This window comes from Canis lupus, chromosome 9 (assembly GCF_003254725.2).
Source record: "Canis lupus dingo isolate Sandy chromosome 9, ASM325472v2, whole genome shotgun sequence".
Lineage (NCBI taxonomy): Eukaryota > Metazoa > Chordata > Mammalia > Carnivora > Canidae > Canis > Canis lupus.
The window spans coordinates 14,894,644-14,909,102 of NC_064251.1; the positions used below are offsets into that span (position 1 = coordinate 14,894,644).

The 14,459-nt window shown below is 58.0% G+C and overlaps 2 protein-coding genes across 5 annotated transcripts in view; one reads left to right on the forward strand and one right to left on the reverse strand.

Moving 5' to 3' along the window:
- Window positions 1-1,420: 1,420 nt before the first annotated feature.
- Window positions 1,421-4,891, forward strand: LIMD2 (LIM domain containing 2). 2 transcript variants are annotated; one of them, XM_035720703.1, is made up of 5 exons: window positions 1,421-1,439; window positions 3,344-3,438; window positions 3,627-3,671; window positions 3,752-3,891; window positions 3,967-4,891. In XM_035720703.1, the coding sequence occupies exons 2-5, from the start codon at window positions 3,397-3,399 to the stop codon at window positions 4,124-4,126; spliced, it is 387 nt and encodes a 128-aa protein (XP_035576596.1). In that variant the 5' UTR covers window positions 1,421-1,439; window positions 3,344-3,396; the 3' UTR covers window positions 4,127-4,891. The 2 variants fall into 2 exon arrangements, with proteins under 2 accessions (XP_035576596.1, XP_025292513.1); XM_025436728.3 differs by lacking the exon at window positions 1,421-1,439 and adding an exon at window positions 2,431-2,569.
- A 1,520-nt stretch (window positions 4,892-6,411) lies between these two features.
- MAP3K3 (mitogen-activated protein kinase kinase kinase 3) overlaps window positions 6,412-14,459 on the reverse strand; it is a 69,777-nt gene continuing 61,729 nt past the window's right edge. For all 3 annotated transcript variants that reach the window (XM_049114601.1, XM_025436718.3, XM_025436717.3), the window contains exons 9-16: window positions 14,237-14,304; window positions 13,940-14,032; window positions 13,147-13,338; window positions 12,442-12,590; window positions 11,640-11,771; window positions 11,017-11,146; window positions 10,502-10,679; window positions 6,412-9,205 (exon numbers count right to left, since the gene is read on the reverse strand). In XM_049114601.1, coding sequence (XP_048970558.1) covers window positions 8,977-9,205; window positions 10,502-10,679; window positions 11,017-11,146; window positions 11,640-11,771; window positions 12,442-12,590; window positions 13,147-13,338; window positions 13,940-14,032; window positions 14,237-14,304 — 1,171 coding nt within the window. In that variant the 3' untranslated portion in view covers window positions 6,412-8,976. The remainder of the gene's footprint in view (window positions 9,206-10,501; window positions 10,680-11,016; window positions 11,147-11,639; window positions 11,772-12,441; window positions 12,591-13,146; window positions 13,339-13,939; window positions 14,033-14,236; window positions 14,305-14,459) is intronic.

The window sequence follows — 14,459 nt, forward strand, 5'->3', positions numbered from 1 at the left end:
AGAGTGGTCCCACGAGCGCATGTGCAAGCACAGCTGTAACTATCATCAGATAGCCTCACAACACACGTAATAGATTTGTCTCCTCACTATCCAAAGATGTGAGACCGTCCGTTTTAGCCCACGGCCAGCAAACCACTTTGGGGCCGAAAGGTCCAGGTGCTAAAGACTAGCCTTTCTGCAGGACCCCTTCTGGGCCGCTAGGAGTCCAGGCAGAAGAGGCTCGTGTTTGGCAGGAAAGGAGGTAGATGGTCTTGTTCTGTAACATGACTTGCAGTGTCTCCTTACCCCTGGAACTAATACCCAAGGAGCAGGTAACCCAAGAACCAAACCTGTTCCCTCTCATCCTGGCTGGCTGCCAGCAAGGCTGGGCAGGGGAGTGATTCTGACCTGGGTCTCCAGGGTGCCTCCCGGCCTGCATGGGCACCAGCCTGGCACCTTCCCTGCCTGCCAGTCCCTCTGGGGTGAGGCGCCCTCCTCTCGCTCAGGCCCTAAAAATGTCAGATTAAGGAAGTGCCCCTCCCTCTGAATGCCTCTGACCTGAAGCTGCTCTGAGCCATCAAATGCTCTCAGTTTCCCTTCCCTCAGAAATTATTAACACCAGTTGAAAAACAAAAAATATCTCCTTTGGGCAGTTACAGGGCTTGAGGTGAAAGGAATGACACCCACTAGGGGGCTGAGTGGGGAGGCCAGGTCACATTTGTTTCCAAGCCTCCTCCTTACCCCTGCCCAGCTCATCTTTAAACCTCAAGTTCCCTTTTCTCAACACCATCATCAGCCTGTTTTCTTTCCTTCTGAACTGCTTTCTTCACCTTGTGGTCGGGTCCGTTCATCCTCCGCGCCCAAGCTGCTGTTCCTGTGGTGGCTGCTGGCAGATCCCCCCACCTCACCCCCCCACCCCCGCAGACCTGTCCTGGGCAGGGGAGGTGGCTCCACAGTGCCTGCTGCAGGCGCAGCTTGCTCCTGGTGCTCCTCCAGTGGGTGAGGGCCACGCTTTCCTGCATCACTGCAGCCGCCTTTGAGAATCTGGTCACTGGTGTGCAAGCTGCCAGGAAAGATGCACACAAACACAGTTTTAGAATTGTCTCACATACACACACACACACACACACACACCCCATCCAAGGAGTCTGGGCCTGCAGCTCCCCCCAAACATAAATCTTCCTCTAGGGCGGGGCAGGAGGCTGGGGAGAAAAAGCAAAGCAGGCCATGGGAGCCCTGAGGGAGCCAAGGGAACAGCTGGGGCCTGGGGAAGCTGCTCCCTCCCTCCAGCCCCTGCGGCTCTGAGCTGTTCCGTTCCCTGACACGTGTGTGTGGGCTGTGCTCTGGAGCCACTAGTTCTATTCCTGCCACAGTGTGGGAACAAGCTATGTTTAGGGCTGTGTTTGGTGAAACTGCTTCCAGCCAGACCTCAGGCGGAGCCCGGCAGTCCCCGCAGCCAGGTAGACGGCATCTCCCCACAGAGGCCCCTCCGGGAAGCCACGGCCGCATGCACAGCACAACTGAGGCCCTACCCCCCCCCCCCGTGGGTGACAGTCACCCCCTGTGCCCTCCCACCGTCCAGCGGTGTGCTGGAGCCCGGGCAGCCGCTGGGCCAGCGGGCAGGGAGTACGGAGCGGCCAAGCCCGCCGCCCAGCTTGGGTACTTGGAGCCGGCGTTCATCTTCAGGCCTCGCTCCCTCGCTCCCTCGCTCCCTCGCGGTGAGGGAGGTTCAAGGGAGGTTCGGGCGCCGAGATTGAGATTCGCTTGTCTGAAGGACGGAACCGTCCGAAGGGGGTGCCCTCGATTTCTCTCAGGCGACGGTGTCGGTGGGTGAGGCGCGGCGGGACTCCCGCCACACACGGGCACCACAGGAACGCTGTCGCGCCGCGGGCCTTGCAGCCTCCGGGGGCCCTTGCCTGTGGGGTCGCAGCAGACCGGACCCCCACAGACCGGCCCGCGGGGAGCCGGCGGCCCCAGGTGACCACCACGGGGCGCCGCGCCTCGCAACCTCGCAGCCTCGCAGCCTCGCAGCCTCGCAGCCTCGCAGCCTCGCGGGGCGGGACCGCGTGCCGGCTGGCCCTGCCGCCTCGGGGGCGGCCTCTGGCGGCGGGAGGGCTCCGCGGCCGGAGCGGGCGTGGGATCCCGGACCCGGCCGCCCCCGCGGGGCTGTCACCCTGGGGAAACTGAGGCCGCGGGAGGCCCAGGGACGCCCCGGCGATCGTCCCCGCCTCGGTCTGGAGCGGCCCGACGGGGCGGCCGGCGAGCCGGGGCCGGCGGGGGCGGCGCGGGCGCCGGAGCGCGGGGTCGGGGCGGCGGGGCAGACAAAGGCAGGGGACGCGAGCGAGGGGAAGACAAAGCGCAGAGGGGGTCGGCGGCGGCGCCGGGGCCCCGGAGGCGGCTCCGGGCGCGGCGGAGCCAATGGGCGGGCGCGGGGCGGGGGCCGGCGGGGGCGGCGCCGCGACAAGGCGGTGGCGGCGGCGGCCGCTCGGGGACCACTGGCAGCGGCGGGAGCTCGCGCCCGCGCCCTCCACGCACCCGAGGCGTCCCCCGGAGACCGACCCCCCGCCCCGCGGCCCAGGCCGGGGCCCCGGTGAGACCCGCGGGCGGGCCGGGGAGGGGCCTGCATCCGCCTCGCAAGCCCGGGCGCCCAGGAGGGGGTGCGGGCGCGAGGGCCGCCTCCCGCGGGGTCCCGACGCCCCGCGCCCCGCGCCCCGCGCCCCCGCGCCCCGAGGCCGGCGACCGCCCTCCCGGGCGCGCCTCCGAGCAGGGACGGGGCCGAATCCCCCTGGCTGGGCCCGCGGGGGTCCCGGGTCTGGGGCCCGGTCCTCGTCGGCCCTGGGCCGAGAAGCGGGGCGCGGGCGGCGGCTTGGCGGGGCGGGGCGGGGCGGGCGGCGCGGCCGGAGCGCTGTCCGGGGGCTGCGCCGGCCGAGAGGGGGGCGCCCGCGGCCTCGGCTGCGTCGGGCCGGGGTCAGGCCGGGCCAGCGGATTCTCACCGAGGCCCCGCCCGCCCCGCGACCTCCCCTCGGCCTCCCCTCGGCCTCCCCTCGGCGCGGCGGGGTCCGGGCAGCGGGCGCTCACGGCGGCTGCGCGGCGCCCCCTCCGCTGGCCGCTGCCGGCTAACTCTGTGCTTTCCCCACGACACACGGTTCCACTCAGGGACCCCCGGGCCCCGGGGGGCGGCGTGGAGGGCGGGCGGGCGGAGGGGGTGGGTGAGGGGCGGAAGTGGCAAGACCCAGAGCAACAGGAAATGACTTAGGGAAAGTCCCAACCGCAGCCCCCCAGCCCCTGCCTGTAAGCGCTCCCCGCCCCCCCCGCAGGCTGGGGAAGGGCTTGTGGGGCGCTGCCGACCGACTTCCCCTTGCAGAACCCAGCGGGTGCCGCGTCTCCACCTGGGGCCTCCATCGCCCTCACCGAGCCATGTTCCAGGCTGCAGAAGCCGCCCAGGCCACCCCCTCTCATGTAGGTGATCATCGGGCCGGGAGGGCCCCTCTCCCGCCGGCATCTGGCCTGGGGTGAAGGGGTGAGGGGCGGCGGGCTTGCCTGCCACCCTTTGCCCCGCCCCCCGGGGCCCTGGGACCCGGCGGGCGCCCCGCAGCAATGGGCTGGGCATCCCTCAGCTGACCTGGCCGACTGGCCCTCTCCCTTAGGAAGCCAAAGGCAGCGGTGGCAGCAGCACTGTCCAGCGCTCCAAGGTAGGGCCCGGGAGAGGAGCGTCGCGGGGAAGAAGGGAGGGGCATGGGCTAGGCCCCCGCTTACTCTCTCCTGCCGTCAGTCCTTCAGCCTTCGCGCCCAGGTGAAGGAGAGCTGTGCGGCCTGCCAGAAGACCGTGTACCCCATGGAGCGGCTAGTGGCCGACAAGCTCATTTTCCACAACTCTTGCTTCTGTTGCAAGCACTGTCACACCAAGCTGAGGTGCGCCCTTGCCCTGCCCCTGCCCTCACCTGCCAGCCCTGACCTGACCTGACCACAGTTGTTCTGCTTCTGCAGCCTGGGCAGCTACGCGGCACTGCACGGGGAATTTTACTGCAAACCCCACTTTCAGCAGCTGTTTAAGAGCAAAGGCAACTACGACGAGGGCTTTGGCCGGAAGCAGCACAAGGAGCTCTGGGCCCACAAGGAGGTGGACCCTGGCACCAAGACGGCCTGAGGCCCCTCTGCCGGCCACTGTCTCTGCAGAAGAGGGCCTGGAGTGGGGCAGTAGGGAGGGTGGGAAAGAGTGGACCTGCTCTTGGGGTGGGGGGGTGGATCCTGGGGTGCATCCCAGGGTGGGATAGGGACAAGGCCATCTTGCTCAGGCAGAGGGTTGAGGGGGCAGGGCTCTGCTGCAGGATTCCTTCATTCTCCCTGGGTGGGGGTGGCTCGGGAATCAGGATTGGGGTTTGTTCACCACCCTGCTTCCTACTTCTTTCAGCCTCCCCCTATGGCCCCTTGGGAGGCCCCCAAGCCCAGCTTCCCTATCTAGGTGCCTTTTCTCCAGTAAGGAGTCAGCATGCCCCCTCAGGGTCCCAAGCTCCCTCACTGCCACCTGGGGCTCTCTGCGGCCCTCATGTCTCCCCATCTACCTCTGCCCTTAGCCTGGTCCTGAGCCATGGAGACCGGAGGAAGGAGAGCCAGTGTGTCCTTGCTGGGCCTCCCGGAATGCCCACCAAGGCCCTGGCGGGGGGAGGGGAGGAAGTGGATTAGCCCTGCCCTCCCCCAAAAGGCGAAGCACGACTTGCCCAGTGGGGCTTGGGACCCATCTTGCACCACCGGAGTCACGAAGCGGAAGCTAAAGCACCACCGCCAGGCTGAGAGCCACAGAGACTGGCTGGGGGCTGGCATCCGCCATGCTCACCTCCTCTTTCTCCCCTGTTGCTGCCGGTTCTGACTGTTGTGATCAACCCTATTTTAAATATGTTTTAACAGATTCTGACTCTGTATCATGTGGCCTGATTGGGGGGTTGGGAGCTTTGTGGCAGGAAGGATGCAGAGGTGACAGGGAGCATGGTCAGTCCAAAGCACTTCTGGCCTTGATTGGGGTGGGAGTGGGGCTGGTGATGGGTATCAAGGAAATGCCAACCAGCCTGAGAGAAAAAGGGGGGTGCCCCTTTTGCAATAGCCAGACCTCCTCCACACTGTCCTATCCAGAGTGGTTTCATAACTGGAACTCTACTTTGCTTGTCAGCCTGTGTTCTTTAAGAGAGGGTCAGGCTGGGGAGCCTGGCTGGCTCAGTTGGTAGAGCATGCAACTCTTGAACTCAAGGTTGTGAGTTCAAACCCCATATTGAGTGTAGAGCCTACTTCAGGCTATCCATAGGTGATGGACCCTGGCCTCACTGCACTTCAGTATTTTGCAAGGCAAAACCCTTCTCCTGAGTCCCTGTCTGGAACCTCCCTCCCCTGCCCGCCTTTGCCTTGGAAATCAGCAAAGGATGGTAGAAACCAGCAGATTCAGCAAGTGCTGTTGAAGGTTCTCTAGTTTGCTGTGTCCTTCCCCATCTGTCATCTTCCCCTTGCTTTTTCAATCTCTGGGGAGTGGGGCAGCTGCAGGCACCATCCCAGGTAGTCGAAGGAGAAACAGCTTCTCTGTTCCTTGGAGGGACAAGTTTACCGTAGGGCAAATGCAGCCAACGTGGAGGACCTGAGACCCCACCCCCAGAGGATTATAGGTAGGAAGTCTGGGTTGTCCTGTTTGGACCCAACTGTCCTGATTTCTCCAAACTGCCCATGGGCTACATGAACTGGTGGAGCAAAAGGGCCAACTCCTCGGGGATTTGCTGCCACTGCACCCCATACAATTCTTGAGTCCTAAGTGACCCCATGCCCATGGGACAGGGTAGGAAGCTGGGACTCAGACTTGTGGCAGATGGGCCACTGTGTTGTGTTGAGGTAGATGCTGCCCTTTGAAGCAGCAGCTAACACTCAGCGCAGATGGCACTGGGTCCTCAGCATGAGAGTGGAAAGCCCCATTCAAAGCAGGCCCAAATTCTGTGCTGGAGGCCTGATGGCCTGACAAGGATGGTCTCTCCCTGCTCTGAGCTGAACACCAACAGCAGGTAGACCAGGGGGAGAGAACAGAGAGGTGGCTCCTGGAGGTGCCTGAGCCCTGCCCTGCAGAACACTGCTCAGGGGAGTACTCCCCTGCACTTCCAGATGCCATGAAGTTTTGGACTCCAGCCACTGGTGACACTTGGGCCAGGGGGGCTGACAGTGCCACCTTGATAATCAGGAGACACCCTCAGCAGAGCTCTTGGAAGTGGAGAGAAAGGGGAGCCACCTCTGAGCTAGCAGTGGTATCAGCCACATCATCCCATCCTAGGACCCCTCTGGGAGTAATTTCAAATTCTCTGCTGAGGGACCCAAGCTGCTTACCAGGCACCATACCTGGCTCCCCTCGGGCAAACACCTACTCTCCACTCCCCAACCAAAAGCATTGCCACAGGACCCCTTGGGTATAAATGATCCCTTTTATTGTAAGTAATGTGCGACACTGGCCTGGCTTTGCACTGCAAGCCCTCGGTCGAGATATAGTCAAATAACTATGGCTGCAGGTTCTTCTGCACGATCCACAATTCAGACAGACACAGAGCTGAGGTGGACAGGAGGGGCAGGAGGGTGGTGGAGTGTGGACTGTCCCCAGCCCTGGCCTCTCCATGTAGGTTTGGCCAAGGCCGACATAGCCCATGGAATGATGAGCAAACGGCAGCATGGCCCTTCCCACAGCAAGCCTAGTGCTGCTAGGGGGCTGCCTTTAAGAATCTTTGGGCCCAGGCTGTCCTAGGCCCACAACTTGTCATCTGGGTTATTTAATATAAAGACAATAAATTAAAATTAAGCAACAGCTTGGTCCTGAGGATGCTGAGCCAGCATGTCCACAGTTTTTGGCACAAAAAAAAAAAAAAAAAAAAAAAATCAGGTCTTTTTTTTTTTTTGGAGTGCAGCGTTTCTTGGCCTGTATGCAAATTCACTTTTAAAACCCATTCCCTGTGAGGTAAGACCCCAGGAGGTGGGGCTCTGTGAGAGCCTGAAGCTGGGACACAGAGTCGTCTTGTTGGCACCGGCACCGTGCTCTGTTTCCTCTTGGGGAACAGGGGCTGGGGGTGGGGGTGTGGGCCCAAGAAGAGTGCTACAGCCATCAGGATGGGGTCATGGAGAGGCCGAGCTGCCACATGGCAACTTTGGTCAAGTTGAGGGGCCAGTCCCCACCCTGGGCAAGGGCCGAGGTGGAGACAGGAGCACATGCTCACTGTCTTCAGAGGGCTGAGCTGGGGGTGCTTGACAGAGGCCCCCGGGAGAAAAGGATAGAAAGAGGGGCCCAGACCCAACTGGCACCGTGCAACACACATTCCTGCAAAACCAGCTGCTTTCATTTTCTCTTCTCTCTCTTGAGGCGTCCATCACCTGTAACAATCTAGAATTGATATATATAAAAACCATCAAATATGATCTGAGATATAAATTAACAAGTACAAGGCCTCACATTACATGATGTGAAAAGGCTAAAAACAGCGATAGAAACTACATTCATAAAAGTGCATCGTCAACATACAACGAAGGCTTTGGCTTGTTCTGGTGCCCGTGGGGAAGTGGGCATGGCTGGCAATGAGCTGCCTGGAGCTAATCCCCAGCTCCCCGGAGAGGCCCATCCCTGGGCACTGGCTTTGTTGTTGTTGTTGTTGTTGTTCCTTTAATGACAACTCCCAAGGAAACTGGGTGTTTGGAGGGAGGAGCTCTAGCAATAGGCACATTTTGGAGGGGAGGGGCCGGAAGAAAGGACCAGCGCCCAGGCTGAGGTAAATAAGGCCAACTCTAAGCTGCTTGGAGACACTGGCTCCCAGACCCCTGCTACCATTCTTCCTCTAAGAAGGTAAGGAGGTGAAACCTCATGGGGATGGGCAAGGCTGGCCAAGAAGGAACAGAGATGGAGTTTGGGACATAGTTGGTGACATCATATGGGCTCTCCCTTCTACCAGGTGGAAAGGGCTCTGGCCTAGCAGGGTCATGACTCACAGACAGCCTGATATAACTTCCCTAGCTATCCAGAAGAGCCTGCCCAGGGTTTAGGGCAGCCAGCTGGGTCAGATGCTCTCACCACACTGCCCATCTTTCTTTCTGCTCCAGTGGGGAAACGGGTGCCAGCTCAGGAATGCAAAGGCCATTACCTTCAGCTCTTTCCAATCCAGCCCAAGGCCCAAGCCCACAACAAGGATATTCAGAGCCCAAGGGCACAGTCTCCAGTTTAGAAACTGGGTACAGCATAAGAGTGACTTCAACTTGTAAAACAGAGACAATTGCATTGACAAAACTGGGTCTCTCCCCCACTAAGTGGGGACAGTTCCACATCTCAGGCCCCTGCTTGGGGTGTAGGGGGGGAGCAGGGCCATGGGGGCAGGCAGGATGGGCTCCTCCCTCCCTGAATAAGGCAGCATAACATTTGCTTCATTCATCTTTGGTAAAGGACAGGGACTGGCAAAGCTGACCTGGGGGGCCCCTGGGAGAGCGTAGCCCCAGCCTCTGCCTTCCATAGGCTATGGGATGCTGGGCTTTACCTCAGGCTTGGGTGGGCTCATCCAGCCCAGAGATGCCCTGGTGGTCTCCAGACATGGGAGGAGAAACAAAATAACACTTTGAATGAAAGTAACACTATTCAGACCCTCGTGTCTGTCCTGTGCCCCCAGACCCTTGGGGCTTTGGTGCTGATTGCAGTGTCAGGACACAGCCCCTGAGGGTAAGGCCCTCAGCACTTTGCACACTGTTCCTAGATCCTTCCCCTCCACGCTGAGCTTAGGATGCTGGAGCTCTCGGGTCTGGCAGGCTGGGGGCTCCCAGTCCTTGAGGCTGCAGCCACCCCGCCCTGGCTCTGAGCCCCAGTGGTGGAAGGGGCACAGACGAACACTGGTTGGACTGGAGCTCCATAGTCCACAGCGTTGCCTGGGAGAAGCAGCAACTTTGCTGAGCCCCCACAGCAGCCCCTTGCCTGTGCAGCAGGGGCAGCTGGCAGCAGTGTGCCTCGAGAGCTCAGTACACGAGCTGTGCAAAGTGGTGTGTGAGCAGCTCCTCGGCTGAAGGTCTCTGGCGGGCCTCCACAAAAATGCGCCTCAGGAAGTCCCGGCCATGCTCAGAGATGTGGGAGGGCAGCTGAGGATTGGTGGGCTGGGTGGCAATCTTGAAAATGGCAGCCATGGCTTCATACTCTGCCCAAGGTGGTTTCTCCGTCAGCATCTCTACCACGGTGCAGCCCAGGCTCCTGGAGAGAGAGAACCCCATGTCACGCCGGGCTCCCTGACCTGCCCACCATTGTGAAAGGAGGTCCCTTTCTCAGAACAACCAGAGGCAGCATGGGACAAGCTGAGGGGTGATACTTCTGTAGAGGGTACCCAAGGCTTCATCAACCTACATCCACCCGGGTGAGTCTTGATATAAGGGAAGAGACCCTGTAGTGTGGACAGAAAGAGCTCTGAGATAGCTGTGTTTGTTTCCTATTGCTGCTGTAACAAATTACCATGAGCATAAGACATAAGAAAAATTTATTCTGGAGGTCAGAAGTCGAGAACTAGTCTCAATGGGCTCAAGTCAATGGGTCAGCAGGGATGGTTCCCTCTAGAGGCTCTGCTTCTAGAGGCTGTCAGCACTCCTTGGTTCACGGCCCCTCCTTAGACCACTCTAACCTCCACATCTCTTGCTACCCACTCTCATCTGCTGCCTCCCTTTGCAAGGACGCTTGCAATTATACTGAGCCCACCTGGATAATCCAGGAGAATCTCCCCCATCTCAAAAATCCTTAAATTAGGCTATTTGCAAAGGCCTGTCTGCCACGAAAGGAAACATTTACAGGGCATGGGGTTAGTACATGGGCATCTTTGGGGAACCATTACTCAGCCCACTTCAGTACCGTTCTGAGGGGGAAGAGACGCTCTCACAACTTCTGGGCTTTTTTAGAGGATGCACAAGAAGTGAGGCAGAGCAAACGCAAGCCATGTGAACGCTACGAGATGAAGAAGCCTGCTACAGTTTAGAGATTGACCCAGGCCTTCAAACTGGGTGCTACTTCTCTTAGGGATTTAGCAAACACTAGGGAGGTTTTTCCATGGCCTAGGCTCTCAGCAGTAGCAGATAGGTGCCATTTGAGGTTAAAACACAATGCATAATTATTTTGAGATTCTTTCATAGTCATAATTATCAAGACTTTGTTTCCTTATGTTGTTGTGTAGAACCCATCCTGTGCCTATAAAACAATTGGTCTATTCACCTGTTGATGACTATATGGATTCGTGCTAGTCATTCGGGCTGTTACAAATAAAGCTGCTGTGAATATTTGTGTAAAAAAATATATATATAACAAAAAAAAACACAATGCATTTGCCATAGTTGCTGCAGCTTGCACCAATGTCCCCACACTCGTGGAGGCTGCCTCCTGACCTGGCTGCCAAGAGGTGAATCTCCTCTTGATCCCACAGCACGAAGCCCCCATAGCTCATTTCTAAGTTAGGGTTGGGCTAGCCCAGACATGGAGAGGTCATCCCAGCATGTCCCCAGTGCTCACCACACATCTGCCTTCCTTCCGTAGCCCTCACCGCTGATCACCTCGGGGCTCATCCAGTAGGGTGTGCCAGTGACCGAGCGCATGCCCGTGCCTGACATGCAGATAGTCTGCAGGCGCTTGCTGGCCCCGAAGTCCCCTAGCTTCACGTTCCCAGCAGAGTCTCGGAGGATGTTGGCTCCTAAGGCATGAAAGAGCAGAGGCTGCAACCCTGGACCCTCTGGGCATTTTGTACCCTCCACCCTCTTCCCCTCCCTCCCAGGTCATAGGGTTGCTGGGGACAATGGAGACTACCAGGAATCAGACACGATGAGCACCTAGCGCTACTGGCTTAGCCCTACAGCATGACATGATCATCACCACAGCCAACATCTGCACAGCACCCTATAAGTAGTTTCCCACATTGCTCAACCCATCCATATCAATCCCCAAGGAAACAATCAGGGTCTCACTTTTCAGAAAATTAAGAATGGTTAAGTGACCAGGTCTTAGGGACCCCATAGCCTGTGCCTGCTCACCCTTGATGTCTCGGTGAACGATCATGTTGCTATGCAGGTAGGACATGCCCTCCAGGATCTGCCGGGTGTACTTGCGGGTCACACTCTCTGTCAGAGCTCCGTAGGCCTTCAGCTGGTCTTTCACCGAGCCCTACAGCCATAGGAGTCAGAGGGAGTCAGCTAAGAAAAGGGTGGGGTGGTGGTGGTGGTGGTGGTGGTGGAGGGCTATTTCCAGCACCTAGCATTGCAGCAAAGGAGTGATTCAGCCAACCCCTGTGAGCAAAATACCAGGCTTTGCTAGGGGCTATGGGGCAGCTTGAACAGTATGAGCCCTTCCCTTAAGCAATGTATGACCTAAATCCAGAAGGGAGACCCCTCTGCTCCAGGTACAGGCTGTACTTACTGGACAGTCAGTGCAACCACCCTCTAAGCCTCAGGTCCAGGTGGCCTGGGATGCCTCACATCCCACACTGTCACTACGGCCAGATGCAGGACCCTCCTGACTTTGAGCATCACTTCACCTTCTCCCCTGAGCCTCTGGCATATCAAATGATCAGAAGCATGTCCAAGGGACACCTCCTCTAGAGCCCACAGCCAGGTCTGGCCCTTTTGTGTGTGTCCCACATGCACTGAGAAACACATACCCCCGGCATGTACTCCATGAAGATGGTCAGAGTCTTCTCCGCACGGTCCCGCAGACAACCATAGTACTGCACGATGCGCTCATGCTGCAAGTTCTTCAGCAACTGGATCTCACATTCCAGAGCACTCACCTCCTAGGGAAGGGGCCCAGTAGTTAGCCTGGCTCACAGGGCCCTGGTTCTGCCCACCTGGGATCAGCTCGGCTTGTCCTAATTAGTGACCCAGGGGAGTATGTCTATCTTGGCAACTTCCGCTGGAGCAAAGGGGGACTCTGTTAACAGTCTGGCCCTTGGACACAATGCTGGGCAACCCACAGGATAGTGGCACTTCCATGCTGGAAGAAGGCAGACATTGGGGTGAGAGAATGGGGGGCAGGTGCTTAGTTAAGGTAACTGCTGCATCTGTCCACTCAGACTGGAGTCCACTTAGGCTACACCCAAAGTTGAACTCTGAAGATAAGCTCCTTCTTGGACCGAGGGCTGAGAGAGGCATCTGTGTGAAGGGTGGGGGAGGTACTGTTCCTTGCGGCACTGGCCACTGCCCCTCAGTCTGGGCTGTTTGGTACTTCAGCATCAACTCATTTCCTCATACCTAATCCCTCCCCCGGGGGGTCTGATGCTCTTTGGACCACAGTCCTTTTGCTTCATGGCCATGGCCAAGGTGGAGAGCAAGGGAACTTGGGAGGAAGAATGATGGGGGAAGCAACCTGCAGCTTCTCGAGCAGTTAATCTACGCAGTGAGATGGAAATATCTGTCGGGGGGGGGGGGGGGACACTGGAAGCCAGACCATGGGGAAGGCAGTACCTTGCTTGTCTCAGGGCTGTCTGGGTCAAACTGGACTTGCTTGGAAGCAAGCTCACGTCCTGTGTCCACGTCATAGCACAGATAGACCCTGCCGAAGGCACCCTGGCCCAGGAGCTTCCCACGGCGCCAATTGATGGGAGCACTGGGAGCTACAGGAGAATGGAAGGAAAGAGTATTAGCTTGGTAAATTAGTTACTGAGATCTTGCCCTGGTCTCTAGAGGCTCTGTGATGGGATCTCTGGCTCAAGAACCTCTCACCCAGAACCATCCTATATCTCAGTCCAGCATCATTACCCCCATCTGGAGCAGGCTCAGTACCCTGATCAGTTGGACCATTAGGCTCAAGTCTTGAGAGGCAGATGACCGGCTACCGTCATGGTTAAATCCTCTTCTGCACTCATCAAATACCTTTATTTCCTATGACCCTAAACATCTGAATATGACAAGGACTGAGAAGATTGGTCTTCTGTTTAAACAGAGAAACTAAAGCCTAGAAAGGGGAAGTGGCTTGCCACACAACAGTGCAGCAAGGCCTAAGGTCCAAGGGATCTGCTGCTGACCCACAGGTTCCTCCAGTGTGGTGAGGATGGGTGGGAGCAGCCTACTGCTGAGCTAAACAGCCCCAGGGGATCTCTGGCCTCCTGCCCTGCCTCCTATGTGAGCACCCGCTGGGCAATCTCCTTCTGGCCAGGGCCCACTCCTCACACTTGGTTGGCACATTCCTCTCCTGCACAGAGAGGGCATTCTCGCTGTCTGCACTCCGCAGGCGCCCTCTGGGGTCCAGGTATTGCACCGCCAGACCCATGTTTTCGCCATTTGTGCTCAGGGAGCGGCTGGACGGCACGAGGGTAAAGAGGTTGCCTTGATGACGCCGTATTCGTGGAAATGTTCTTCTGCCTGAAGGGGTGCAGGAGCCATAGTAGAGCAAGTCAGACCCCTGGCCATAAGGCTAAATACGCAAACCACATCATCCCATCTGCCCTCTTCCTAACTCATGCCAGAATGGCTAATGTCTCAAGCACCCTGAGAATCAGGACAAAAACAGGAATTAGGAAGCAGCCACAGATGGTTCAGGAAGCCCTAGCCAAAGGGAAGGCACAGGGCTAGCTCTCAGGTACCACATCACTGGCAAGGCCAATTCACTGCTGAAGTCTGTCTTCTCTGGCATCCTAATCCTAAACCTGTGTGAAATTCCATTCCGTCTGCTGCCATGGGGCAGAAGAGGGCGCTGGAGAGCTGGTACCATGAAACACACTATGGATTCAGATCAAGGATGCTATGCTCCCAATGGCAGCATCTTGGCTTCCAAATACCACCCTTCCCCCCATCTCCCCTTAGCCTCTAGTGCCTCAAGTCTGGGCACAGCTCCTCAGAAATAAAGGAAACATGGGGTGTAGGGTGCCTGGGCCCAGCCCCTAGCAGTGGCTTTTGTGTGGCAAAGCTCTACCCATGTCCATTCTGAGGCAGCCAGCAGGGGGCAGGGTAGAGGTGTACTCACCCTCGTTGTAGTCCTTGTGGTGCACAGAAACGTGGTAGCGCCGGGGGTAGGTTCCACCTTTAACCCCTTTGTCATACAGCTGAGTTTCCCGATCTGAGTAAGATAGAGGAATCATTGGTTTCTGGGTAGGTCAATGTAAGTGAGTCATCTAAGCCCCCATGTTACCTGAGACCTCCGAGCAGCAGCCCCAAGGAGAATTAAGACAGCCCTGGCTTTCCAACTCAGCTAACAAAAGCAGAATGCCCACAGTCCCATCCAGACATCCCTGCAGTGCTCTCCATGCTCTGGGGAACTCACCCGAGAACTCTTGTCTGTTATCTGGGAAGCTCTGGGCTCGGGACATTCTCGATTTCCGGAAGGATGGGCTAGAAAAAAACGAAAACAAAATCACAATGTAGATATCAGCCTACTTCAAGAAGCTGTCCACCAGGGCAGAAGGCAGGATATCCACATGGACTCTCTTCTTACTCCTTCCCACATCATTACATGGGATAGAAAAACCAGAAAAAATATCCAGAAT